This window comes from Emiliania huxleyi (assembly GCF_000372725.1).
Source record: "Emiliania huxleyi CCMP1516 unplaced genomic scaffold EMIHUscaffold_71, whole genome shotgun sequence".
Classification (NCBI taxonomy): domain Eukaryota; phylum Haptophyta; order Isochrysidales; family Noelaerhabdaceae; genus Emiliania; species Emiliania huxleyi.
The window spans coordinates 407,107-432,604 of NW_005196681.1; the positions used below are offsets into that span (position 1 = coordinate 407,107).

Consider the following 25,498-nt stretch of genomic DNA (forward strand, 5'->3'; position numbering starts at 1 on the left):
CTCTCCGCCTAACACGTGTAACCGTGCGAACGCATAGCAAAACAGTCCACAGACCAAACTCTCGATCAAATCCAGCATTCTCCAGCCATCGTAGATCAGGCAGCCCTCAACACACCCATAACGCCAAGCGCGGCGCGCCACCCCCAGCGCAGCCCGCAAGAAGAAGAAAGGAAAGAGAGCGGCGGGCGGCGGGCTGCGGGGCGCGGCTTGCGGCGCCGGGAGGCGTGCCCACCCCGCCTCCTCCGCCGCAGATCAACGCGGCCGACAACATGGACGGCGAGGAGTTCGGCGACGACAACTTCGACTTCGACGCAGAGGCGGAGGACGAGGACCGCGGAGGGGACATCGCAGACACCATCTAGTCCGTCTCTCCGCGCCTCGGCCGTCGACAGGGAGCATGAGGCCGGCGTGGCTCCTCCGCAGTACACTCACCCGTGAAACACCGCGGGCGAGCGAGTCCGACACACGAGAGCTCAAGGGGTTGTTGCGACGCGCGAGCGGTGCCACAGGGCACAGCGAGGTGGAGACACCGTATACTACACTTTTTGGTCATCTCAATCGTGACAATTGCGCGGCACCGGACCCCCCGGTGCGTGTGCGCCGGCCATCGCGCAGTCGAAAAAAACACTGCCCCGGGTAAGAATAAGAGTTATTTCACGTCCCCGTCGTTACGGCTCAAGGCAAAAGCCGTGCACCGGCGCGACACAAAAGGAAAGGCGCCACACGTCGGAGTTGCCCCGTGCCCCGCGACGCCCGCCCCCTCTACCGCTTCCTCGAGCCGGACCGCTGGCTGCCGCTCGACCGCTTGCGACTCCGCTGCGCCTGCGCCGGCGCCTCGCCCGCCTCTGCTCCCGCGGCGCCCTCCTCGGCCGCCTCGTCCGGCTCATCGGCGTCGTCATGCGCGGCGGCCGAGGCCTCTGCAGGCGCGGCGGCCTCGCCGAGCGGCGGGAAGGGCGAGTCGTGCGCGGGCTGCGCCTCGCTGTACCAGGAAGAGTAGGCCGCCAGCTGCTGCGCGACGACGGTCTTGAGCGTGGAGGCCATCGTGTGGTAGTCGGAGCCCTTTGGGTTGTAGAGCATCGCGTTGTTGAAGATGAGATTCAGGTCCGACACCAGCGAGGCGACGTCGCGGATCGCGCCTCCCTCCACCTTCTTGCGCAGCGTCGAAAAGTCCATCGGGTCCGTGACGATCTCGCGGTAGTCTGGCGCCTCCTTCTCGGTGACGGGCCGCTTGAACGGGTGGGCCCACCGGTGCTTGGTGATCGAGACGACGAACTTGAGCAGCGCGCCTGTCCGCGAAGCCAGGCGAGCGCGCGCGTGCGGCGTCGGCGCTGGGCGGCGGAGGGCGGGAAGGGGCGGAGAGAAGCGGCTGCGGAGGGGGCGGCGCCTTGGACGCTCGCGCGGCGCGGATTCTTCTCCTCCTGCGCGAGCTCGACCCACGGGTCGACGCCATCCGTCGTCTCGGCGCTGCTCAACGTCGACTCGGCCGCCGGCTCCGATGTGGAGGCTCGCCGCGCGCCCGACCGGCTCTTGGCCTCGCGCTGGCCGTCTGCGGCGGCGGCGCGGAGGGCAGCGATCACCGCGGTGAGCTCGGCGACCCGGCTCGCGGCGAGCTCGCCCGCTAGCTTGGACAGCGCGGCGTCACCCTCCTCCGCCTCCTGCTCCCTGTGCACCTCCTCGCACCGCGCCGCGCTCGCGTCCTCCTCGTAGCCGAGCGCGGCGAGGGCGGCGCCGACCGCTTCGGAGACGCGGCTCCAGTCGTCCGCGCCGTGGCGCTGGACGGCGAGGACGACGAGCAAAGCAGTCGGGGGAGTGAGCTCCGGCTCCAGAGGCGACATCGGTTCCGCGCCGGCGTGCGGCCGCAGAGACAAAAGAATTCTTGGAGGTCCACCTCCAAGCCCTGATAAATGAAAAACCCCGTGCCGCGCCTAGACCGGAAACTCGAGCGAGCCCAAGCAGCGCCGGGACGCTCCTCTCCACCGTGATGCTCCTCGCCATCGTCGTCACCACGACGTGGCTGCGGACGGGCGTCGCCCACGACATCGTGCGCCCGCTCTCCAACGTCGCCGAGATCCCTGCCTCGCCTGCCAGGAGCGGCGTCGACCTCATCGCTGGGCAGGTGCGCGGGTAGAGCTCTCCACCATACTCTGCCGCGATCCCGGCTGCTGCGAGCACGGCGCCGCCCGGTGCGCGCGAAATGACCCCTGCCGTTCCCGCGCGCACGCAGGTCGCCGAGGAGGACGTCGAGTGCCAATGCGCAAGCACGACAAATGTGCGCGCGTCCGCCGCCGCCATGCAGCCCCACCCCTCCCCGCCGTCGATTTCGTCGCCGTCCGTGCGCGCGCCGCCGTTCACTCTGCCGCCGCCGTCGCCCCCACTTCCGCCGCCCCCGTTTTGCGCCTCGCCGCCGCCGCCGTTCTCCTTTTTCCCGCCGCCCGCGCTTCCGTCAGTCGCGCGCGCGCGCGGCTCGCCTGCGTCGCCGCCGCCCCCCCTCTCGCCGCCGCTCCCCTCACAGCCTCGTACAAGGGTGCCGCCGTCGGCGCCACAGCCTTGGCTCGCCCAAACGGTGACCCTCCCCCATCCCCCTCGGTGCTGCCCCACCTTCATCAGAACCAAATCCTCACCCCCCCCCCCCCCACTGCGCCCCGAATCAGGTGCCATCGCCACGTTTCCGTCGGATGAATTATGTGGAATTGTACCCCTCGGTGGTTTCCAAACCTATTCAAAAATGGACGCTTACAGAAATCGGCAAAAATTCAACCGTCACAACAACATCATTGCGTTCAAAGTGCACAAAGGGTGGCGCGATTTCGGTTGAAATTCGCGTCACCACTCGCCGCCTCTCGCCGCCGATCGATGACGAAGAGGAAGACCGAACTTCGCCCCAACTGCGAAACGATTGCGATTGGCGTTGGCCTGAAGGACTTGCCCCGTTGCTGAATCTCGATGCACACCTTTCGCTGCGAAATTGGGAGCTCAAACCAGGTCATGTTGCCCCATTGCGGCTTGTCGGAACACACCTTTCGGTGCGGCATTGGGCGCTGGAAGGAAATCAAGTTCAGCTGATTTCAAACGCTACCCGATACTACTACTCAGCTTCGTCTTGGGCTAGCCATAGATACCTGCTTCTTGATGAGCGCACAGAGTACTTTGAGTGGCTCTGCACCGTTCGATCACGATGCTTCGGATTGCCACCGGGCTTGGTCTCCCTCGGCGGCAACTCTGCATTTCTCAGCGGCTACGAAGCCGGCTCGGCTGTCGGATACCTCTGCGTCAAATGGGTGCGCATGCTCGTGAAATCACCTCAGAGTTGCGCCTTTGCCATGGTGCCAACATTGATGGTACTCACGCCACTCGTCAACAACGACCCGCTGTTGGTTACGCACGGCATCGCGGCATTCCACTCAGGTGTCAAGGTCGCTTCTTTGATCGCAACAGACGGTTCCGTGCTCGTGGTTGCGACCCCGCTTGCTACAAACTTGCTCCTCGACCACTGCCTGGACTTCGTGCGACACCGCAATTCAGTTCAAGCGAAGCGCGAATTGGCAAAAAAGCGCCGAAGGCGGTTTAAGGCGCTGCGGAGGAAGGAGCTGCGATTGTACCGGCGGGGCTTTGGCGCCCACCTTGTAATTGCGTGCGGACGCTCGTACTGCTTTTTCAGAACGGAGAGTGGCAGGTTCGAATGGCTACCATCCTCGTCGACACGCGTCGAGAGGCTCGCTCTGCTAGCGGAAGGTTGCATTCCATGCTTTCGTCCCCCCCGCAAGCGGAACGGTCCTACTCCGCCGCCAACCTATGCGAGCTCCGAGACGCCCAATGAGGGGAGAGCTGAGGAGGAACTTGACAGCTGCCCTCTCGACGCAGATGGCTGGCCATCGGGGACAGGGACATTCTGGCCATACAGGTTTTCGGCAGAGTCGGTCGCGGGCTACAACCGTCGGATGGTAGCATATGAGGCGTACGTGGCAAAGTACCTGAACGAACCTTACGACCCTGAACGCGCGTGGGAACAAATGAGGCACGCAAAGTGAAACCTCAGAGATCGATTTGAGCGCGGCAGTTTCTGAGGCGAATACGCCCGAGCACGATGGCCCGTTTGCGGAGGTTACGGAGGAGGAGTATCTCGCCCTGGATCGAGATTGGCAAGAACGGCGCCGAATCGGGTCTGACGACCCGGGAAGTCCGCCGCTCAATCCGGAGCAACGCTGCGCTGGCCGGGCCTTCTATCGCGCGGTCCGGCTCCGGGCTCGGCTGAAAGCGATGGGAGCAACTTCGGACACTTTCGTGAAGGCCTTCAGCCGCGCCGGGCTGGACCCGACTGTGATGCTGCTGGGGCCAGGCGGTACGGGCAAATCCAGGCCGGACCGCAGACGCCGCCGGGGACGCCGCCGCTGCAGCCGGCTTCTAAGCGGGAGTACGGCTGCGCGCTCTGCGGCTCAAAGGACCACAACCTCACCAAGACGACGAAGGGTGTGAGGTCGGTGACCTGCCTCTACCACAAGGAGTTCAAGGCCGTGATCGGCAAGGAGGACGAGGTCAAGTTCGTCAAACTGACGCCGACGGAGAGGGCCGCAAAGCGGGCGGAGGAGGCGGCGAAGAAGGCGAAGGAGGCGGCGAAGGAGGAGGAGATGGAACAGGAGGGAGAGCCGTGAGCTGCGCAGTGAGAAGAGCGGCGGCGTAGTAGCGGTCGAGAGAGGAGTTGTGTTGACTGTTGTCTTCACACCGTGTCGGGAGGTGTCCGCGACGAGGGGTCGCGACACACATCTCGCACGCGAGGTCGAACCATGTCCTCTTCTTTCACTTTCCTGAACGCCTTGCCTATCATCATGGTTGCAACTAAAAAGACCTCCAAGCCCTGGGAGCCCTCCCCTTACTATTTCAACCACATCGGCATTTTGGCCTATGTCTTTTGTGCAAGTTTCTCGATGAGGCGGGGATCCGAGAGAGTTTTTTAGCAATACCAAACAACTCTAACACTCACACGTCATTTGGGGCCTGGAGCCCTTTGTTTTGGGGATCCGTGGTGAGCAGATTCCCAGATTACTTTTCCCTCGAAGACATACTAGTTTTTTGGCGTTCAGGTGCCTACAAAAAATATCCGAGATCCCATGGAGCAAAACACAGGGTTTGCGGCGGTCACTGTCCTACCAGCGGGCACAGTGCTCAGTGGGCCGCGGACACCCGTGAATGACCTTAAAGGTAAGAAGATAAAGCGGACAGAAAACAGAACACAACACAAGCGATCCCGCAACAGCGATTGTGGGGACTACATGATCCGGACTAAAGAAGGTCGCACCCCACGATTCACGCGACAGGCAAGGCGCGGGCGACGGCTTCCTCAGAAGCCGTCGCCCGCACGCCGCACCACAGGAGCAGTCACACCACTCCCACTCCGGCGCCCACCCAGACCCACTCCCCACCCCGACATCCCCAACCACACACCCCACTATCCCGCCCCACCCCGACCCGAGCAACCCCGCCCCACCCCGACCCGACCCGATCCACCCCGCCCCGCCCCGCCCGGCCCCCCCCCCACCAGACAAACCCGTGAGAAGAGAAAAGAAACTTGCAAGCACGACGAGAGTGGGACGACCGCGAGGTGGCATGAAGGTTGCAGCGAGAATCGGCGAGGGACTGCGAAAGGCGATGAGCTGCTGCCGCAGTGGGGTGGTGCCCAATCGGGCTTACCGGGGGTGCGGTCTGCGGCTCTGCGCGCCGGAGCCCGGACCGTCCGCGCTGCTCGCGCGCCGGTTATGTCGGGGGAACCAGCAGCGCAGAGGTCTTGGCCGCTACCGCGTCCAGCCTCGCCCCCGCCGCGTCAGCCGAAGCTGGGGCCGGTCCCGTAGCCGAGAGAGCCCGCGTCGATGAGTTCGACGCGGTCGGGAGGCCTTGCCGCTTGCGGAGAGGCCAGCGAGATGGCGATCGCTGTACTTCATGGTGTGATCAAGTGACTGGCTGCACTGCAGCCATGGACATCTGCTTGTTGGTTTTCAAAAATCTCTCATCGGGGCTGCGTGTGTGGTGGACGGACGAAAGGGAGCGCCGACGCCGCCCCATGGCCCATGCACACCGTCCGGTCCGTGTTAGAGAGATTTGTTGTTTTTAGCCCCCCGCTACCCAGTCCCGTTCGTGCGACGTAGCGGGGGGCCACGACTATGTTTACGAAAACATAAGTAGTCTCCCGCGAGGTGTGAATTTTGCCACGGGCCGCCCCAGGGTTCCGGCTCCTAGCCGGATAGGGGGGTCTGTCGCCACTGACTCGCGCCAAAACGCCCTACCTACCTACCTATCCCCAGGCCGCGCAGCGAAGCGAAAAAAGATGAAAATAGGGGGTACCTACCTATTGCAGGGCCCTTTTGTGCGAAACAAAGGATGCCGCCCAAGGTTTTTCCATTCATTCACGAACACCAGCCCTAGCACCAGCCGCGTTATGGCGCTCTTGACCCACCCACGTGCCACGTCGCGTCGTAGGTACTGCGACCCCGCGAGAGAGAGAGAGAGAGAGAGAGAGAGAGAGAGAGAGAGAGAGAGAGAGAGAGAGAGAGAGAGAGAGAGAGAGAGAGAGAGAGAGATGAAAACAAAACAAGAATCCGTACGCGTGGAAACCGGAGAGACACAAGAGCCCAACGGCAACGCACTCTCTCACATGACAAGGTCCCACAAAAGAAAAGATAGGGCCTGGCGTTAGAGTACAGGCAGGCCCTCCAAATTCTTCAGGACGGGACTCGGTAGTCGTGACCCCCCTGACGCCTGAGTGTGAGGAGCAGGAGAGAGTGAGAGAGAGCTTTGTGGTGTTGGTGTACGCAATAACGGGACAGGGTGCTTGTTCTCTCCATCTACCCTTCTAGCTCTTAGCATGAGCTGCGCCCTGTGTCCGACCCCTTTTGCGCAGCAACACCTTAATGCTTAAACTTCAGGCTGCCCTCCAAATTCGGGTCGGAGCGTAGGTACAAGGTAGCGGAGTGGGCCCCGAGTTTGAAAAGGGCGACGGACGCTTGCGTCCTAGCCTCCAACAACGCCTCCCCGGCGCGGAGGGGCCCCGGACGGATGCACAACCGCTCCACGCCACGCCGCTTCACTCAATTTCTTTTTCTGGGCGAACACACTGTTTGGCTACCAGGAAGAGGCGCGAGCCCTCTTCTGCGAAGAAAGCCCGCGAGCCCTGTGCGAGACGATATGACTCAACAGCTGGGCGAGCCCCTACTCCCGGGCCAAGGCCGCGGGCCCACGCGCGACCTCGAGGCTGCACGCGGAGCGTTTGCCACCGGCGACATCAACGCCAGCCGAGCGGCGCACGCTGCGCCGGTGGTCGTGGACCCGCGCGCGAGCGAAGCCCATCAGGAGGGCGGAGGGCGGGTGAAGAGCATCGTCTTCGGCGGGTGCGCCGCGTGCTGTTTCCATCCGCCCTGCTGCCGCCTGAGCGACCACTTCGAGCGAGCCCCTCACCCTCTCGTCACCGTAATCAGGCTTGACGGGATCCTGACCTCGTTCGCTATCGTCTCGGGCGCGGTCGGCGCGCACGTTCCGGCCGTCGCCATCCTCGCGATGGGCGTGTCCAACGTGCTCGCCGACGCCCTCTCCATGGGCGCGCCGCTCCCACAGTAGAGCGACGCACCTCAATCTGCCACGAGCAGCAGACGGCAGACGGCAGAGCGGTCCCTCGCCTCGCAGCGGCGCGGCCCCCGCTTAGCTCGCGCCTCGCCTGCAGGCGCGGGCGAGTGGCTCTCTTCGCGCGCGTACAACAGCTACGTGCAGAAGGAGCTGGAGCGGGAGACTTGGGAGCTGGACAACTACCCGGAGGGCGAGGTGCGGAGAGAGAGCTGCGGAGAGGGCGGCGGAGAGGGCAGCGGCCGAGGGGGAGCCGGTGCCCCCGCCCCCCCCCTCTCCCCCTCGAGGCTGATCGCCTCCGCTCTGTTCGGGAGAGGGGGACAGAGTAAGAGTAGAGATGTCTGTGAGTTCGAGAGGCGACTGCGAGGGCTGAGACAGGTCCGGCGAGCCCGGTCCTTTGCGTTACTGGGCGGCGGGTGAGGAGGCGACACGAATGAGTGCCACCCCTCCTCCGGGCTCCGCCGACACCTCGAGGCCGACGCCAAGAAAAGGTCCTCAAGGGGGGGTTGAGCGCCAGGCATGTGGGGCCATGGCTCGCTCGCGGGCTGTACCGGTCCGGGAGAGCGGCGTCTGCTATTAAGAAAAGAAAGAAGCGACCAACCGGTCGCGGACCGGTGATCGCGGCCAGCCCCTGGTTGGAGTGTGAACGGGCTTGGTAGCCCGCCGCCGCCCTCCGATCGGCTACTTTAAAAAGATCCGCAGGGCCGGCGAGCAGGGGACTGTGGTGTGTGGAGAGCGAGTCTGTGGAGCGAAAAGAAAAGCTCTAGGTCAAGCGAGTGGCAGTGGATCGCGGCCCAAGCTTATATTGCACTAGAGGATAGAGCCCTATCGTAGGGGGCTGGGCCTGTCTGTGGGGCTGGGCGCGTCCGTGGGGCGTGGGGGGTGTCGAGAGAGGACAGACTGTCATATACTCTGACAGTCTGACGGACTAGGTCCAGCCCTGGGTGAGCCAGATCTGACGTTTTGGGACATCGCGTCAGATCCGTGTTTTTTTGGTCTTGCGGTACATCTCTCCGCTCGCCACCTCACGCTCCGCCGTCCGGCCATGGATGGTCCGATGGAGCTCGCCGAGCTCCATCGGACCATCCAACTCCGGTCACCGAGTCTGAACGCGCTCAGCCTCAGGAGGTACCAAACCGCGCGAATTCTGCACGCCTCGCTGCACCGCTGGCTTGACTGAATCAGGCAGCAGCAGGCTGCTGCTGCTGCCACAGCAGCAGTCTGCTGCGGCCCTAATACGCAAGTTGATGACTAGCAGCACTGCCGGGGACATTCGAGCCGCCACAGCCGGTGTGCAGCTGTGCACTGCCACCTGCCCGCGGCTAAGCACAATGTGTGCTCGCATTGGATGAGCCCTGCTGATGGACCTGCGTCGCCTTAGCTGCACGAGAGCAATGCCGCAGGCGGCGGCCGTGGCATACACTGCGAGCACACTCGGTGCAGCTGCAAGGTGCAGCAAGAGCACGTCGTTCCTGCCTCTGATGCCACTCTCGCGGCTTGTAGCGCGTCACTCGCGCATGCTCTCCAGGAGCTATGGCGGGCGCGTGTGTGGGGCTGTAGCCTGTGTTTGGCCGGTTCTGACCCGTTTACTATCAGTACCATGCCTGGGCCACAATAATCGCACACGGGGAGCGGCTCAGGGACCCAGTAAGCCGCGGAATCGCCAAATGTCACAACCCGGCTCACCCCCAGGGCTGGACCTAGTCGACGACAGAGGACACGACAGACGACCGGGGGACGATCGTCCCGCCCACCTAGGCACGACCTCTGCGACAGGATTTTGCAAGGTATAAGCGAGGATTGGTACCCCTCACCTCCGCACTTGGAGCACTTGGAGTGAGTCGGTAACCTCACACCCCCCACAGGGCCGGGGAGCTAAGAAGCGCGGCAAGCGCGCGCCCATCGCGGGCCGGATGATCGGCATCGGGTTGCGCGGGGCTATGAGTGTAGAGAGCCCTGACCCGTGGGGGGTGCGCGTTCGCAGGGAGCGGCCGCGGGGCCATAAGCATAACGAAGTAAACACGAGTCTCCGAGAGGGTTGGTTCTGCGCTTTGGGTTAAGTTCTATCTTGACTCCACGGCCGCGGCGGTCCCGAGATCCCGTCTCCCCGGGCGCGAGGGCGGCGGCGTCGGAACGTACCGCCGCACCTCCTCGAGTGACCGGGCCAGCTCTCCGGTTGTAGCACTTTGGTTGGCGCCTTGGTTGGCGCGGGGGAGGCATTTGCGGCGTCGCCGCGCGCGACGACGGCGAGCACGCGGAGGTCGCACGCCTGCACGCGACCAGGGGCACCGCTTGTCCGATCCCGCACGCGCCGCCGCCGTGGCTCGTTGCAAGCCTTGCTTGCCTCGCTGGGGGGGGGGGGGGGGGGGTGCAATGGGAGCTGCGAGTGCTGCGGTAGCGCCAGTAGAAAAGAAACCGCTTCGCGCAGCGCCCGCAGCAAAACGTCGAGACATGAGCGGAAGTGCCGCGAACCAGCGCCTGCAGGCCATCTACGAGAGCCTCGACTCGGGTAACAACAAGCAGGCCGTCAAGCACTGCAACGCACTTTTGGCCAAGGCCGACTACCCTCTAGTCAAAGCGCTCAAGGCGCTCGGACTGCAGCGATGCGGCCGGTTCGACGAGGCGCTCTCTGTTGCGCGTGAGCTCGTGTCCAGCCCAGTGGCCTGCTCGCACGAGGCAACCCTCTCGACAGTGCTGATGGTCTTTCGGCGCGCCGGCCTCGCCTCAGAGGCGACCGCCATCTGCGAGCGCGGGCACGAGGCAAAGCCGCAGTCGGAGGAGATTGCCGTCGAACTGCTCCGATGCCACCTGCAAGCGGCCGCGTACGGGCCGGCGCAGCTGCTCGCGCTGCGCCTGTACAAGGCGTCGGGCCGCGCCTCGCACCTCTCGTGGGCCGTCGCGATGGCGCTCCTGCAGGCGGACTCGCTCGCGCCGCCCACTCACGCGGCCGCCACTGCGGCCTGCGACGAGGCGGCGGCGGCGGCGAACGAGGCCCAGCGGCAGAAGCTGCTGCGGCTCGCCACGGCGATGATGGCCCGAGCCGAGGTCAGCACTGAAGGCGAGCTCCAGCTGCGGCTCGCAGCCCACCGGCGGGCAGGCGCCAGCGAGGAGGCGACGCAGCGGAGGCAGCGAGCCACAGTCGTGCGTCTGGCTGGCTCGACCGCAGCGCGTTGCTGGCACTAGGCGCTCGCGCTGCTCGACGCCAAGGGAGGCTTGCTCCCCACCGCCGCCGAGCGAGGCCGAGCCCGCGCCTCGCTGCTCGAGGCGACGGGCCGCGCAGCAGAGGAGGGCGATGCCACCCGCCACCCGCCCACCCGCCCACCCCCGGCCACAGAGAGAGAGGAGTCGCCAGAGGAGGAGGAGCCCTGCCCGGTCGAGGAGCCCAGTCCACCTCCCCGGCACAGGCGCCACATGCATCACACACACACACATCCACACATCCACAGTACACGTGGAGATCTCACACCCATCTCCCCGGGGCAGGCGCGCGAGGCGCAGCGCGAGCTCCTCCTCCTCTCGCCCGGCGACTGGGGCGCGCTGGTCGGCTTCGTGCGCTCGTCGCTGCGCGCCGGCGGTGCCGAGGCCGAGGCCGAGGTCCGCGCGGTGCTGGCGGAGCTCGGGGGCGGTGGCGGCGGAGGCGGGGGTGGAGATTCGGGTGGGGGATCCTCGGCCGCGGGCGGCGCCGCGGCTGGCAGCGCCGGCGGCGGGCGAGGCCCGCTCCTCGCCGCCGCGGAGCTGGAGGCGAGTCTGCTCCGGCTCGCCCCCGGTCTACTCGACACCGAGGAGGCGGCCGGCGGTGGCGAGGCGGCGGGCGAGACGGCGGAGCTGTCCCCGCGCCCCGCCTCGTACGATCCGCTGCTCGAGGCGCTGAGGGCGTACTGGCGCGCGTACAGCCACAAGCAGTGCGCCGTGTACGACGTGCTCCCCTACCTGCGCGCCCTCCCCGCCGCCTCGCTCTCCGCCCTCCTGCAGCAGCTCGAGGCTGAGGTCGGGCAGCCGCCGCCGCCGGACGCGCCCCTAGGCGAGCGGAGGGCTTGGCTCCGCCGCTTCTCCGCCCTCGGCGAGTGGCGGATCGGCGGCGGCGCCGCGGCGGCGCAGTCGGTCGACGAGCGGCGACAGCTCGCCGCGCAGTTCGTCGCTGCGCACGCCTCCGCCGCCGACCTCGCCGCTGCGATGGACGAGCGCGAGGTCCTCTCGCGGCGGGTTTGCGCGGGGGGTAGGGCCGCCCCTCCCTCCGAGGCTCGCCCTGCGCGGTAGGTGCGGCCTGCCGACGAGCTCCCCCTGCTGGCGGCGGAGCTGCAGCTCGGCGCCCCGATGGTGGAGTGGTGCTACCCCTCGCGAGGCAGCGCCGCCGACCTCGCCTCAGCAGCGCTCGCCGCTGCGACGCTGCAGGCAGGGCACGCGGCATCGCCGCACAACGCGCAGCTCTCGGTCGCGCTCTGCGTCGCGCTGCTCTGCCTCGGCGCGCCGGTGCGGGCGGTCAAACTCTTCCGCGGCGCCGACATCAAGCAGGCGCCCCGCCGCGAGACCGCGAGACCGCGAGACCTCGAGACCTCGAGACCTCGAGACGCGGTGGCGCACCGCTCGCGGTTTCCGGGCTGCAGGTGCAGTACGAGTCCCTCTCACACCTCGTCCTGCCCGCGGCGCTCGAGCTCGGCTGCCCCACCCGCGAGGGCGAGCTCCCCCTCCTCCTCTCCGGCCTCCGCCGCTGGAGGCAGGACGGGCTGAGGGACGTCGCGGAGAACACACTCCTCGCGCTGCGGCAGGGCCATCCGGCGCAGGCGCTCGAGCTCGTCGCGTTCGAGCGCGCCGTCCGCGGCTCGTGGTGGGGCGTCGCCGCCGCCGTCATGGAGCGCCTCGTCGCCCTCGGCGCCTCGGACGGTTCCGCCGACGCGGCGCGCTCCGCCCTCGGCGAGGGCAGTCCGTTGCTCGACGTGCCGCTCACCGCCAGCCAGCTGCATGCGATGCCAGACACTCTCGACCTCGAGTCACTCACTACCCGCTGGCCGTCCGCCTCCGCGCCGCCCCCTCCTCCGGCCGGCTCTTCCAGCGTGCCGGAGGGCTCTTGCGGCGCATTGGCCGGCCTCACGCTGTCGCCGCCGCCTCCTTCCGCCAGCACGGTCCGCACGCTTCGCTGCGATTGGCTGCCTAACCCTTACCCTTACCCTAACCCATACCGTAACTAGGTCCGCATGCTTCGCTGCGACTGGCTGCCTCGCCGCCAGCGGCTGCTCCGCTTCCTCCACCTGTACTTTGGGGGCGCCTCGTCTGCGGGGAGCGCCCGCTGTCTCTTTCCGCCGCCAGAGGAGGCCGTGCTGTGTGAGGCCGAGGCGTCGCTGCGCGAGCTGTGCGGTGGCGGCGCCGCCGGAGGCGCGGGGGGCGAGGAGGGCGACGAGGAGGGCGAGTGGGAAGTGCTCCTCTCTCTCGTCAGCGCCTCCACCCTCGTCGCCAAGTTGGCCGCCGCCGGCACCGACGCGGCTGCTCTCGAGGCGCGGGCCGAAGCTGCAATCAGCGACGCTGCAGCTGCCCTCTCCCGCCGCTGCAGCCGGGTGGGCGAGGGGATGCGCGCGTCTGGCGGCTACTCGCCGCCGGCGCAGCGGCGACTGGTCCATCTCTCGCAGCTCGAGGCGCCCGTTGCCGCCGCGCTCCGCAGCCGATGGGACGAGCTGCTGCCCGCAGGCCGCAAGGCCGCCGCCTCCGCCGCTGTGCGTACCGCAGCCGCTGCCGCTGCCAAGGCGATGCGCGCCGCAGTGGAGGAGCTGCTGGTGCGGCTGGCGGGCGCCCCCGTCCGCTCCAACGCGCGCCAGGCGCTCGAGTCGGATGAGCTGCCGCTGCCGCCGCCGCTGCGTGATGGGCCTCGCAAAGCCGTGTGCGAGGCGTGCCGCCACGCGCCGCACTCCACGGGAGCATGGCGGGCCTAGACAACAGGGCCTAGACAACAGGCAGCACTGTCTTGTCCTTAGGCGGTGCGCGAGTCGGAGGCGGCTTTGCTGAAGGCGAGCCGCGAGGCGCTGCGCACGAGCGCCACTGCTCTCGCCAGTGGGTGAAGAGGCAGAGGACAGAGACGACGGCGCGCCGCGAAGCAAAAGCCACGCGCACTCACAAAACCTTACTCTCCGTGGTCCGCGACTCCGAGACGGCGCGCGAGAGGGGCGTCTATCCCTGGACCCTGCGACAGCCTCCCGATAAAATAGAGCTCGTCCCCCTGCGCCCTGGCGGTGCCCCCACTGGCGCAGTGCGGCACTGGCCCACACCGCGGGGAGGCGCAGCAGTTGTGGGTGGTTTGTACACGACACTGCAGACCCTTGTGAAGAGTCGGCGTCACTTCACAACGGACAACGTACTAGACCGCTGAAGACTCATATCGGTGCCATGAAGCTCAACATGGCATGTGACACACAGACACACATGACACGTGCTCGGCACCACTGACCACCGCTTCCTCCCTCTCCTCCAACCGCAAGCACGAACCACCTCCGACCGTACTGGGCACGGCGCCCCCTCCCCCCCCCCCCCCCCCTGCACTATTGCATCTGCACAGCCACCGAGGAGCTGCGGCGCGACGTCACTGCAGAGTCGCTGCCGCCGCCTTTCCTTCCATGTTGCCCACCGTTGCCGTTGTTTCCGCCCGACCCGACGCCCGCGTTGCCGCCCGCCCGCTCCTCGCCGCCTCGCACCCCCCCGCGAGTGCGGCCCTCCGCAGCTCTGCTTTTGCGACAGCAGCTGGGCGGCGGCACGTCGTGTGGGTGTGCTGCGGCGTGCAGGAAGCGATGCGTCAAGGAGCCGTCGTAGCCGGAGAGCAAGAAGAGCGCCACGCTCACCGCGAGCGTGCGGTAGGCGCGGAGCGGCACGGCGGCGAGCTGGAAGCAGTGTGTGTCCCGGCAGAGCGCGAAGGTCTGCGGCGTGAACATGCCGTCAGACATGTTTTCGACGGTGACCTGCAGCAGCGGCACCGCCACCAGCATCACGTCGAGGCCGTAAAAGACTGCGGCGTGCTGCGAGACGGCGAGCAGCCAGTGTGCCACGTCCGGCGACAGCGGCAGCGTGAGCAGCGCCAGCTGCGTCACAGTGCGCAACACGGGCCCGACGGCGACGAAGACGAAGAAGGTTGCGGCGTGCAGAGTCGAGACCACGTCCCAATCGTTTGCGGCGCCGCAGAGGTAGGCGAGCTGCAGCAAGTTGAAGTCCTCAGCGAAGCCGCTCACGGCAGAACCCGCCTCGGCCGCCGCGCGCGTGACGTCGTCGATGAAGGAACCGCTCACGTCTCGCCGCAGGACCGGAGAGGTCAGCGCGACGGCAAGCGTGACGCCCGTCGCGAGCACAAGCAGCGTGTGCCCCACCGCCGCCGCCGACATGCGCTCGATCTCCCACACCAAGGACGGCGCCAGCTCGCCGCTGTTGCTCGCCCTCCGCGCAGCGACGAAGGAGTTGGCGGGCGGCGGCGTTGTGGCGGGCTGGCGGTGTCGCTCGTCGAGCAGGTCGACGAGGACGCCTGTGGGAAGGTTCCGAGACGGATCAGGGAAGCTTCTCTTGGTCGCTCGTCGAGCGGGCCGACGAGGACGCCGGTCGCGAGCGAGAGGAGCACCGCGGCGCAAAAGAGGCCCATCGCCTCCTCGCCTACACACGTCCAGGACACGTCCACGACATGTCCAAGACATGTCCCGTAGGCCCATCGCCTCCTCGCCGATGACGCGCAGGAAGGCAGTCGTGTTGAGCGTGAGCGAGCCGAGCACCGGAGGGAAGGAGTGGCCGAGCAGCTCGGAGATGAAGCGATTGGCGGCGAGGCCCGCGTTGAGGTTGACGAAGAGGAGGGCGAGCAGCGCTGCCGCCACCATCACGTCCGAGAAGGACCACTTCCCGAGCACGGCGAGCAGCCACAGCACGTTGCGGCGCGGCGCGGCGCGCAGCGGCGCGTACCAAGCGGCGTGCAGCGCGAGCAGCTTGAGGTGCGGCCTACGGGACATGTCTTGGACGTGTCGTGGACGTGTCGTGGACGTGTGCAGCGCGAGCGCTCGAGGTGATGCCAGCAGAGCGACGAGAAGAAGAGGAAGGCCGCCGCCGGCCGGCCCGGGTACTCGAGCTCGCAGCCTGGCCCGCCGTCGGGCGGAGGAGGGAAGTCGAAGAACGGGTCGCCGAGCAGGCGCGAGCCGGAGCACTGCTCGAAGGAGGCCCAGCAGCCCCACTTGTTGCAGTCGGGGTACGGGCCGTAATCGGTGCAGGAGGGCCACATGTCGCCGCACGCGCGCAGCCGCGCCTCGCGCTCGCGAGTCCACGCTTTGGACCACTTGCCCACGTAGCGGCGGTCCTTGTCGGGGCGGCCGTTGCCTTGGGCGTCGACGACGCGGTCGGTGCGCCAGAGAGCGATGAGCGAGTACAGGTACGAGAAGGAGAAGACCGTCTGCGAGGCGACCATCCGGCGGCACTCCATCAAAGAGCACTCGTTTTGGCCGCCGGCCGCCAGCTGCGCGCTCGCGTTCGCGCCGAGCCAAGAGCACTGCACGTCTGAGTGCTGGCCGCCGCCGCCCAGCTCCTTGGGGAGCCCGCCGCACTGCTGCCAGAGCAGCCCGTCCAGCACCGTCTGGACGGCGCCGCTCGGCTCGAAGGAGACGTCTGCAAACACTTCCGCGTGGAAGATGCCCTGCCCGTGCAGCTCGTCCCGCTCGTACTCCTGCTCCGAGCCCGAGAGCTGATTGATACTTTGTAATCATTAACTACGAACCATTGATTAGGTACTCCTGCTCCGAGCCCGAGAGCCTCTCGTAATAGCATTAATAGTAATAGTATTATGATTATTACGACTATGATTACGATGATGCTTGTGCTCCTGCTCCGAGCCCGACAGCTGTGCGTGCAGGAAGAGCGCGTGCGAGCCGACGCAGAGACCGCTCACCGCGAGGGAGGCAAGCACGCCGTAACGCGCGCCGAGCGACCTCGCCGCCTCCCTCCCGCCCGCCGGCACGGAGAGGCGCGAGAAGGAGCTCTCCCTCCGAGGGCGGCAGCGCGCCAGCAGCGCGCACGCGAGAGACCCGGCCACGAGCAGCGCCGCGAGCGCCTCTGCGCGCTCCTCGACGGTGTCGTCCGAGAAGGGCGGAGGCGGCTGCTGCGGCGGAGGCGGAGGCGGCGCGGGAGGGCGGCGTGGCGGGGAGAGCGGCGGCGGCGGCGGCGGCGGCGGGGAGGGCGGCGGGAAGGGCGCCGCCGGCACGCAGCAGTGGTAGTCGTCGCACGCGACGAGCGGGCAGCCGAGCGAAAAGTAGTCGGTCTTGCAGCACGCCTTGCCGTCGCCGCAGTGGCGGTCGCACGGGCCCGGCCCGCCGCACGCGCGCCAGCAGTCGAGCGGGTGATACGGCGGCGGCGGCGGCGGGGGAGGAGGCGACGGAGAAGGTGGCGGCGGGGGTGGCGAAGGCGGCGGCGGCGGCGGAAGCGGAGACGGGGGTGGGGGTGGAGGAGGTAACGGCGGCGGCGGCGGAGGAGGCGGAGACGGCGGCGGTGGCGGCGGCGGCGGCGGAGGAGGCGGAGACGGCGGCGGTGGCAGCGGCGGTGGCGGAGGAGGAGGAGACGGCGGGGGCGGCGGCATCGCTGGCGGAGGAGGAGGAGACGGCGGCGGCGGAGATGGCGGCGGCGGCGGTGGAGGCGGCGGCGGGCTCGGCGGCGACGGTGGCGGCCGCGGCTGGTTGCAGCAAAACTTGAAGCACTGGCTGTCGTCCTCCTGAGCCCAACCGAAAGTTCCGGGCGCGTGGAAGCCGGGGCAGGCCCACCTCTCGGTCCAGCCGCAGCCGCATTGAAAGGGCTGGGCAGGTGGTGCGGGAGGGGGGCGGGGCGCACGCGTAGACAAGAAGAGGCCGCGCTCCTGGGCGGCGTCGGGGAGGCGGGTGGAGAGGCCATCAGCAGCGCTGGACACGCTCTCCGCAACGGCCTCTCCGACGGCCCCACCGAGCGTCGCGAGGGTGTCCCACGTCTCGGTTCGAAAAATGTAGCTGGGGCCGGCCGGGCCGGCCACCGTGAGCATGACAGCTGCCGAGCCTTTCGGCGCGCCCCCTTCTCGGCGGAAATAGCTGCCGAGCCTTTCCTCAGGCAGCGCGCTCTTTGCGCTCGGCGAAATCAGAAAAGAATTTGTCGCGAAATTGGGTTCTTCTCCGTTTTCTTTCGGCGACGGCTAGCGCATCACACCCTCCTCTCCTTAAAATCCCTGTGTGGTGGCGGCGTGCCGTTCTCCCATCCCTCCCTTGGGTTGTGTGTTTTCTTTCTTTCTTTCGTTTTCTTTCTTTTTCCTTCGCTTTTGCAAAATCCTGCAAAGGTGGGGACGCGTCTGTCCTCGAGACCTCGACCCAGCCCTAGCTTGGGATGCCCGTTTTATTAATAAATAAATAAACAAAGAGGCGTAGAAAATCCAAAATCCAAGATTCTTTGTGGGTGTGATGGGACACCTCCGGCACAAAGATTCATCAAAGATCGCACGGGCGGGGTTCTTTGTGGGTGTGGTCGGCGAGCCCCACCCGCACGGGTTAGCGCTGGGTTAGTGGCTTAGAGACTATGGAGAGTTCACGTCATGACGGTTAAAACGGCTGTTAACCGTCATGACGTGGTCAATATGTCATGACAGCGGCTGCGAAACGACAGCAGCAACGACGGCAGCAACGACAGCTGGTGACAGCTGGTGACAGCTGGTGACAGCTGGTGACAGCCAGCTGCCAAGGAGGAGTGAAAGGCACCAGGAACAGTGACAGCCATAGTGACAGTGACAGTGAAGCCAGTGAATGCCAACGACAGGCGGTGACAATGTCAGCGCGGGGCCCCGCGAGTGACAGCGACAGCGACAGCGACAGCGACAGCGACAGCGACAGCGACAGCGACAGCGAGGCAGCGCCACAGGCACAGCCGTGAGGCAGCCATAGCCCTCGTGAACGAACTTGAGCTTATTCCAGCCATAGTCATCGTCTACGATCCACATGCAGACTGCCGGTGACAGCATGCACCTTGAGAGGTTCAACCCGAGGTGTGTTGCTCAATGCTCTGCGCGTTTGCTTGTGATCGTGATTTCAAGGTCCCAATCCTCGCGGCTGAGGATTGACACCGTTCGCTCGCGTGAGATTTTTGAGCGGCAGATGAACCAGCGCTGGAGCCCATCACGGCACATGCTGGAGGAAGGAGGGCAAGGGTTTTGCAGATTCTCCGACTCACGCCCGCTGCTGCTGAGCGTGCGTGGCTACTGTTGAGAGGGTTTCTCATGTGGCGTCGGGCGTGCGAGTGAGCGGTCTCGCGCGCATGCATCTATATCTTGAGTGTCCTGTCTCTCTCGCTAGTGGCACCACACACTGTCCTGCGGGGGTGCTCATGACAGCAGCAATGACAGCAGCAATGACAGCAGCAATGACAGCAGCAATGACAGCAGCAATGACAGCACAGCAGCAGCAACGACAGCGATGACAGCAGCAATGACAGCAGGAATGACAGCTGCGCAATTACAGCAGCAGTGACAGTTGGACCGTCGGGGATGGTTACGACAGCAGCAACGACAGCAGCAACGACAGCAGCAACGACAGCTGGTGACAGCTGGTGACAGCTGGTGACAGCTGGTGACAGCTGGTGACAGGTAGGTGTCACTGTCGCTGTCGTTTGCTGTATGACAGCTGGCAGCTGTCATGACAGCGGCTAACCGTCATGACAGCGGCTAACCGTCATGACGTGAACTCTCCATAGTCTCTTAGTGCCGGGTTATGGCAACCCATTCTGACCCGAGCTGACCCGTGCCGGGTTAGTGAGCACTAACCCGCGCTAACCCGCGCTTACCGACAGACTCACACTCAACTACAGTTGTACTCAACCCGCTCCACCGACTACAACTGTATCAGCCACTATCATTCGCCGCTGTCAAAACTCTGTCCGTGCTTGCTTTTCCGCGTTGCGGCCCGAACGGCACGAAAGCGCTTGCGTCCATGTCGCTTCTCTGCTCGCTGGTCCTCGGAACACCAGCCAGTCCGAGCATCTGCTCCGCCGACACGCAGTGCGCCAATGATTCGCCTGTTTGCTGCCACGGCACCTGTGCCAAGATTTGCATGAGTGCCTCGCCGCCACCAAGCCCTGGACTTCCCGAGGAGTGGCTCCGTGAGGAAGTGCCCGGCGAACCCGCCGCCTGCACCGACGACTCCCAGTGCAGACAGAAATATGAGACGTGCTGCCGATGGAACGACACCATTGGAGGCTATGGCGGAGAGGGCACGTGTGCTCAGGTGTGCACGCTCTCGAGCGTCAAGCAGTCGCCTCCCCCCACCACGCCGCCGATGCAAGACGCATCGCCGTCACCAAGCCCTGGACTTCCCGAGGAGTGGCTCCGTGAGGAAGTGCCCGGCGAACCCGCCGCCTGCACCAACGACTCCCAGTGCAGACAGAAATACGAGACGTGCTGCCGATGGAACGACACCATTGGAGGCTATGGCGGAGAGGGCACGTGTGCTCAGGTGTGCACGCTCTCGAGCGTCAAGCAGTCGCCTCCCCCCACCACGCCGCCGATGCAAGACGCATCGGCGCCGCCGTCCCCTCGAACCTGCAGCGCTGAGCTTGCGTGCCCCAAGGGCGACCAAGGTCAGCTCCTGACCTGCTGCCGCTGGGATGGCGTCAACGCCACCAACGCAGCCGAAGGGCACTGCGGCGAGGCATGCATTGCTGGCAACATCCCCTTCACTGGCGAGTCGCCGCCGCCTTCGGCCTCGCCGTCGCCGTTGGCCTCACTGCCGCCTCCGGCGTCGGCCTCGCCGGCACCCACGCCCTCTAAAACCGACGAGCCTCAGAAGTTCGAGATGGAGGGAAACGAGCCGCGGCGTACCGGTGTGATCGTCGGCACGGTTGTGGCAGCAAGCGCAGGTTTGGCCCTCGCAGCCGCAGCAGCCTACCTGTGCTTCAAGGGCCGCCAGACATCGTCGGACACCATAGACGCCACCGCAGAGAAGGCAGGGCTGGATGCCATCCAGGCTATCTGAGTGACCGTTCATCCAAGGGGGGGGGGGCGGAAGAGGGATGTTGCATGTTGGATGTGTACGCCAAGGGCGCATACTTGTGGAAGGTCTAGGTCACCCCCCCGCTTTGTGTTGCGCGACAGCGCGTGAGTGGGGCGGAGGGGGGCTTAGTTAGCTTTGCGCTCTCCGGTCTACCGTCCACGGCTTTCTAGGCTCTAGCCACGCGCTGGCGTGACCGTGAGTGAGGCGGAGAGGTGGGGGCTTAGTTAGCGTCGCGCTCTCCGGTCTCTCGCCTTTCATGACGCATCTTGAGACAAATACCCTCATACAGAGCCGTACGACACACACTTCCCCCTGTACCCCGACCACACCCACTGACCCACAAACGACAAAGAACCCTCACAAAGATCGCAAGGGCGGGGACCTGTTCCTTTTCACCCATCTGCATCACCTAGTAGAGGTGTCCGTTTTTATTTATTTATTTATTTGCCGGGAGACTCGAACACGGAGCATGCTATTTGGTGGAGCCATCAGAGGCGGCCTCGTCTGGCTCTGCGCCGCCGCCTCGATGTCCAGTCAGCCGGCGGAAGAGCGACTTGCTGACATCACCAAACTCATATTCCGTTTTGCCGGTGACAGACCTGAGGGCGCCCTTGGAGAGGTCGCCGAAGCGATACTCGTCGCTGCCCGTCACACGATGGACTGTCTCCTCCGTGAGGTCACCAAACCTGTACTCGTCCTTCCCTGTGTAGCCACGCACGCCGTCGGCGACCCCCTGCGCCGCTCGCTCCGCCAGCCGCACGCCCACCTCCTGCACGGCACGAACGCCCAGCTCCGCCTTCAGGACAGTGCCGTAAGTCGCGAGTAGCACGGCGGCGGGCATCGCAGCGAGGCCGGCGACCGGCGCCGCGGTGCCGGCCCCTAGGAAGAGACAGACCTTGAGCAGCAAGGAGATGTCGTCCGTGCTCCAGTCGGCCTCCACCTGCCGCTGCACCTCGCCACGCACGCTCTCCACCACCGACTTGCTCAAGTCGCCGAACTGGTAGCTCTGCCCACCGCTTTCAGCGAGAGCACCCGCTTCAGCGACCGCGCGCTGCTCAACTCTGGAGAGGAGGGTTGGGAGCGCCGCCTCCTGCGCTTCGGGCGGCTGCTCGGCCAGCTCGGCCAACTCGCCCTGCACAATCGAATCCAGCAGCTCGCGCGCCACCGTGTCGATGATTGGTCCTCCGCCATCTTCTGTCGCTGCCATCGAAAGCAGTGCCCGAGGATTTACGCTGCGTACTGCTGAGCCGCCAGGCTGGACAGGCTGCACTCGCAACGCCGATGAGCCGCCATGCACTCGCGCCGCCGCTGAGCCGCCAGGCTGGACAGGCTGCACTCCCAACGCCAATGAGCCGCCATGCACTCGCGCCGCCGCTGAGCCGCCAGGCTGGACAGGCTGCACTCGCAACGCCGATGAGCCGCCATGCACTCGCGCCGCCGCTGAGCCGCCAGGCTGGACAGGCTGCACTCCCAACGCCAATGAGCCGCCATGCACTCGCGCCGCCGCTGAGCCGCCAGGCTGGACAGGCTGCACTCGCAACGCCGATGAGCCGCCTGGCTGGATGCAAAGCAGCGCTGCCGTTAGAGCGCGCATGAGTCAGAGGAAGCAGAGGCAAGACAGTCAGTCAGTCTTACACACCTCCTCGATGGAGGACGGGCCACACGCAAGCGACAGAAAGAATTTTCAAGCCTGGACTGGCGCACTGGCACTAACAGTGCGATGGAGAGAGTAATGCTCCGTCGTGGAGCGACGTGCTCGATCGATTCATTGAATACAGCAGGGAGGTTAACGGGGTGTGCACAAGCGCACCCAACATGACAGAACACACGTTCGAAGAAGGGCGAACCAGGACGGACATCCGAGTGGAGGGGAAGGCCAGGACGCTCTACCTCGGAGGGAAGAAACCGGCGCAAGACAGCGGCACGCAACTGGGGTCGAGAGAGGACGGGGACAATCGAGTGATAAAGCTGGAGGGGACCCCGGGCCTCGATACCAACGCGACATGGGAGGAGGAGATACCCGAGCAAAATAAGATCACGAAGGACGCGGTGAGAAAGATGATGGAGAGACAGGAGAGGGAGCGACAGGAGGGGAGCCTCGGGGCGGATGAGACGTTGTTCCCAGAGGGGGCGCCCCAGAGACACATAAACTGGAAGAAAGAAGACTACGAGCTGTTCGTGGGGCACGGACACGGGGCGAGCGCGATCAGAGTAGGGGAGCTACAGGAGGACCCCCTAACGCGCTTCTTGCTCCGATACGACGAATTTGAGACGGGGGGAGAGCTGACGGACGGCAACGGGAAGCGAATTAAGATGGGAAAAGACAGCGAGCCGCTGCGGTCGGGGAAGGGACGAGCCTTGAACGTGAAAGTAGCGCAGACATGCCTCGCGCTGCACGTCTCACACCAGTTCACACACTTTGCGGCGACGGACGGAGGAAAGGACCATGAAGACAAAAGGGCGGAGGATGGAAAGTACGTGCCGAACCCTAGGGTGGCGTACGGCGTGTTCGAAGGACCGACACGATTCGGAAAGAGCGTCCCGGGAGACGCACAGGTAAAGGATCCCAACGGAATCGGACCCTGTGAAGAAGGGGAGATACGGACAGCGTTTGGGGCGGGAATGTGGGGAGGAAAGCTGCCGAACATGTGGGAGCCGATAGACGCGGAGATGTACGCGATACTCGCATACTTACGCAAAATGGCGAGCGCGAGCGATGCGCAAGCGCGGCGGTGCTTAGTGCTATGCGACTGCAAACCCGCGCTGCAGCAGATTGAGAATGCGCACCGCAAAGGGATGCCAGAAGGCCTGAGGGACTGGGAGAGAGGCGGACTGCTGGAGGCGATCGCTTACTATAGATCGTAGCTAGAGGCGGTGGTCTTCATGTGGGTGCCAGCACACGTGGGAATAGCCTGCAACGCTTACGCCGACGCGGTGGCGACAGCACACCTCGGGGATAACGACACGGAGGACGCCTCGAAAGTGGTGCGGGACGCGGTGCGGACGCGGCCATGCATGTACACGGTGCGAAGGGAGGCGGCAGAGAACGCAGAGAAGAGGGAGATAGTGGACCGACGGACGTACGGACACATGTGTAAGAGCGCGCACGAGTGGGTGTGCGAGCAATATCGAAAGACAGTGAGGCCGGGGTCGCACACGGCAGGGGTGGCGGGACGGTTGTGGAGCGAAGTGGCAGTAGCCAGCCTCAAGCATCGATGGGATAATAAGATGAGATTACCAGACGAGAACGGGGGGAAGGACAGGCGGGCGACATTTGACGACGTCGGGGATCACAATGTGACGACCAAAACGATCTTGGGGGCCAGGGTGAGACAACAGGTCGGGGTGCCACATGGGGCACACCACAGGCGTATTCTAGAGGGGGAAAAGAAACGGGGAATGAGGGGCCCCGCCACGAGAAGTGCGTTCTGGGGATGCAGAGCGTGCAAAGCGGCTAGGGATGAGGTCGCAAAAGAGGCGCGCGAGGCAAGGAGGAGACGCGGGGAACTGAAAGACTGGGACGACTGGAAACAAGAAGACAGTGAGCCACCACAGGCGTCGTTGGCGCACATACTGAGCGGCAGCTGCGCTGGAAATAAGGAAGAGGCGCGTCACTTCATGCGGAAGCTCGACAAACACACAGCGAGGGCGACAGCAAGAGTTGAACGGGAGGCGCCGGACTCAAAAGACACCGCCACATTCCTGAGACGAGCGAGGGCAGCCTCCTTAAAGGCGAAAGGGTCTAGATTTGGGGCGCTCGCCGAAGAGGAGTACGACAAAATAGCACCCGTGATTGCCTGCACGCTACCCGCACTCACGGACTCCATACCCGAAAGAAAGAGAAGGGAGCTCGCGGGAGAGGTGACGAGTGAACTACAGGTAGTGGGGAAGGCAGCCTCGATTGCCATACAGACATGGGTGCGAAACAACGACAAGACCAAGGCACGGGCAGAGGAACGAGAGAAGAATATAGGGTGGATAAAGCGCCTGTTCACGGCATGGAGGGTGAGCCACACCGAACGTACCGAACGTAGAGCCGAGCGGAGGGAAACGGGGGAAGACGACCCCGAGGAGGACGAACCAGTGGAAATACCGTTGTCAGCCGTCACGATGCACCCGAAGGGGACCCCAGCGCCGGCATCATCCGTGAAGGCACAAGTGTTCGAAGAGAGAGTGGACCTGAGCAATGATATGACTGGGTGGCAAATGATCGCAGTGGGCGTCAGAAGACTCGTCCTTGCGCGAGGAGAGCTCGATAGACTCGAGGGGCCAGGATATGCAGCGAGGAGGGCGGAGCTGCGCCGAAAGGCGAAAGAAGCCGCGAGAACAAGGGACCGGCAGGCGGCGGCGGCGTCGCAGAACGAGACAGAGGAGAGCGACGCGACAGAGGAAGAAGCGACAAGGGAGAGCACGACGAGAAGGGGGCGACCGCGAGGTGGCACGAAGGTCGCAGCGAGAATCGGAGAGAGACTGCGAAGAGAGATAGGAAGAGGCGGACGCCCAAGGGTGGGCGACGGCTAGTGCACCACACCCCTCTCCTTAAAATCCCTGTGTGGTGGCGGCGTGCCGTCCTCCCATCCCTCCCTTGGGTTGTCCGTTTTCTTTCTTTCTTTTTTTTGGCACTAACAGAAAAAAGAAGAAACGATGGAGGATTTCTGTTTTCTTTCTTTCTTTACTCGGCGGGCACTGGCACTAACACAGAAAAGGAATTGGTCCGACGGACCCAAGCAGCCTTTCAGTTTTGTTGCCTTTCAAGCGAAAACGAATTCTTGCTTCAACTCCGCCATGCAACCGCTTTGAATCCCCTGCCCACTCCCAGTCCGCAACCGCATCCCGCCATCGACACAGAATCTCACTCGACTCCGCCGTCGTGTTCGGCCGCATTTGGATCCCTCAAGTAT

The 25,498-nt window shown here is 65.1% G+C and overlaps 7 protein-coding genes across 7 annotated transcripts; 4 read left to right on the top strand and 3 right to left on the bottom strand.

Moving 5' to 3' along the window:
* Positions 1-1,023: 1,023 nt before the first annotated feature.
* On the bottom strand, positions 1,024-1,284 carry EMIHUDRAFT_48639 (bromodomain-containing protein; the record flags this gene model as incomplete). The annotated part of the gene is made up of 1 exon (XM_005761437.1): positions 1,024-1,284. A coding segment is annotated over one exon (261 nt), but the record flags the coding sequence as incomplete, so codon positions are not given.
* A 697-nt stretch (positions 1,285-1,981) lies between these two features.
* EMIHUDRAFT_216902 (hypothetical protein) lies at positions 1,982-2,815 on the top strand (the record flags this gene model as incomplete). Its single annotated transcript, XM_005761438.1, has 4 exons — positions 1,982-2,116; positions 2,225-2,269; positions 2,524-2,563; positions 2,652-2,815. 4 exons carry the CDS (start codon positions 1,982-1,984, stop codon positions 2,813-2,815), a joined length of 384 nt encoding a protein of 127 aa, XP_005761495.1.
* A 4,358-nt stretch (positions 2,816-7,173) lies between these two features.
* EMIHUDRAFT_216904 (hypothetical protein) lies at positions 7,174-7,934 on the top strand (the record flags this gene model as incomplete). Its single annotated transcript, XM_005761439.1, has 4 exons — positions 7,174-7,376; positions 7,464-7,557; positions 7,642-7,803; positions 7,893-7,934. The coding sequence occupies 4 exons, from the start codon at positions 7,174-7,176 to the stop codon at positions 7,932-7,934; spliced, it is 501 nt and encodes a 166-aa protein (XP_005761496.1).
* A 2,122-nt stretch (positions 7,935-10,056) lies between these two features.
* EMIHUDRAFT_216905 (hypothetical protein) lies at positions 10,057-13,652 on the top strand (the record flags this gene model as incomplete). Its single annotated transcript, XM_005761440.1, has 9 exons — positions 10,057-10,746; positions 11,089-11,199; positions 11,341-11,592; positions 11,725-11,793; positions 11,863-12,075; positions 12,324-12,725; positions 12,792-12,952; positions 13,037-13,472; positions 13,569-13,652. The coding sequence occupies 9 exons, from the start codon at positions 10,057-10,059 to the stop codon at positions 13,650-13,652; spliced, it is 2,418 nt and encodes an 805-aa protein (XP_005761497.1).
* Positions 13,653-19,538: 5,886 nt separating this feature from the next.
* On the top strand, positions 19,539-20,579 carry EMIHUDRAFT_216908 (hypothetical protein; the record flags this gene model as incomplete). The annotated part of the gene is made up of 2 exons (XM_005761441.1): positions 19,539-20,184; positions 20,479-20,579. 2 exons carry the CDS (start codon positions 19,539-19,541, stop codon positions 20,577-20,579), a joined length of 747 nt encoding a protein of 248 aa, XP_005761498.1.
* A 490-nt stretch (positions 20,580-21,069) lies between these two features.
* Positions 21,070-22,191, bottom strand: EMIHUDRAFT_216909 (hypothetical protein; the record flags this gene model as incomplete). Its single annotated transcript, XM_005761442.1, has 1 exon — positions 21,070-22,191. One exon carries the CDS (start codon positions 22,189-22,191, stop codon positions 21,070-21,072), a length of 1,122 nt encoding a protein of 373 aa, XP_005761499.1.
* Positions 22,192-23,339: 1,148 nt separating this feature from the next.
* On the bottom strand, positions 23,340-25,481 carry EMIHUDRAFT_216910 (hypothetical protein; the record flags this gene model as incomplete). The annotated part of the gene is made up of 4 exons (XM_005761443.1): positions 23,340-23,405; positions 23,499-23,572; positions 24,679-24,776; positions 25,321-25,481. The coding sequence occupies 4 exons, from the start codon at positions 25,479-25,481 to the stop codon at positions 23,340-23,342; spliced, it is 399 nt and encodes a 132-aa protein (XP_005761500.1).
* Between the last annotated feature and the right edge of the window lie 17 nt (positions 25,482-25,498).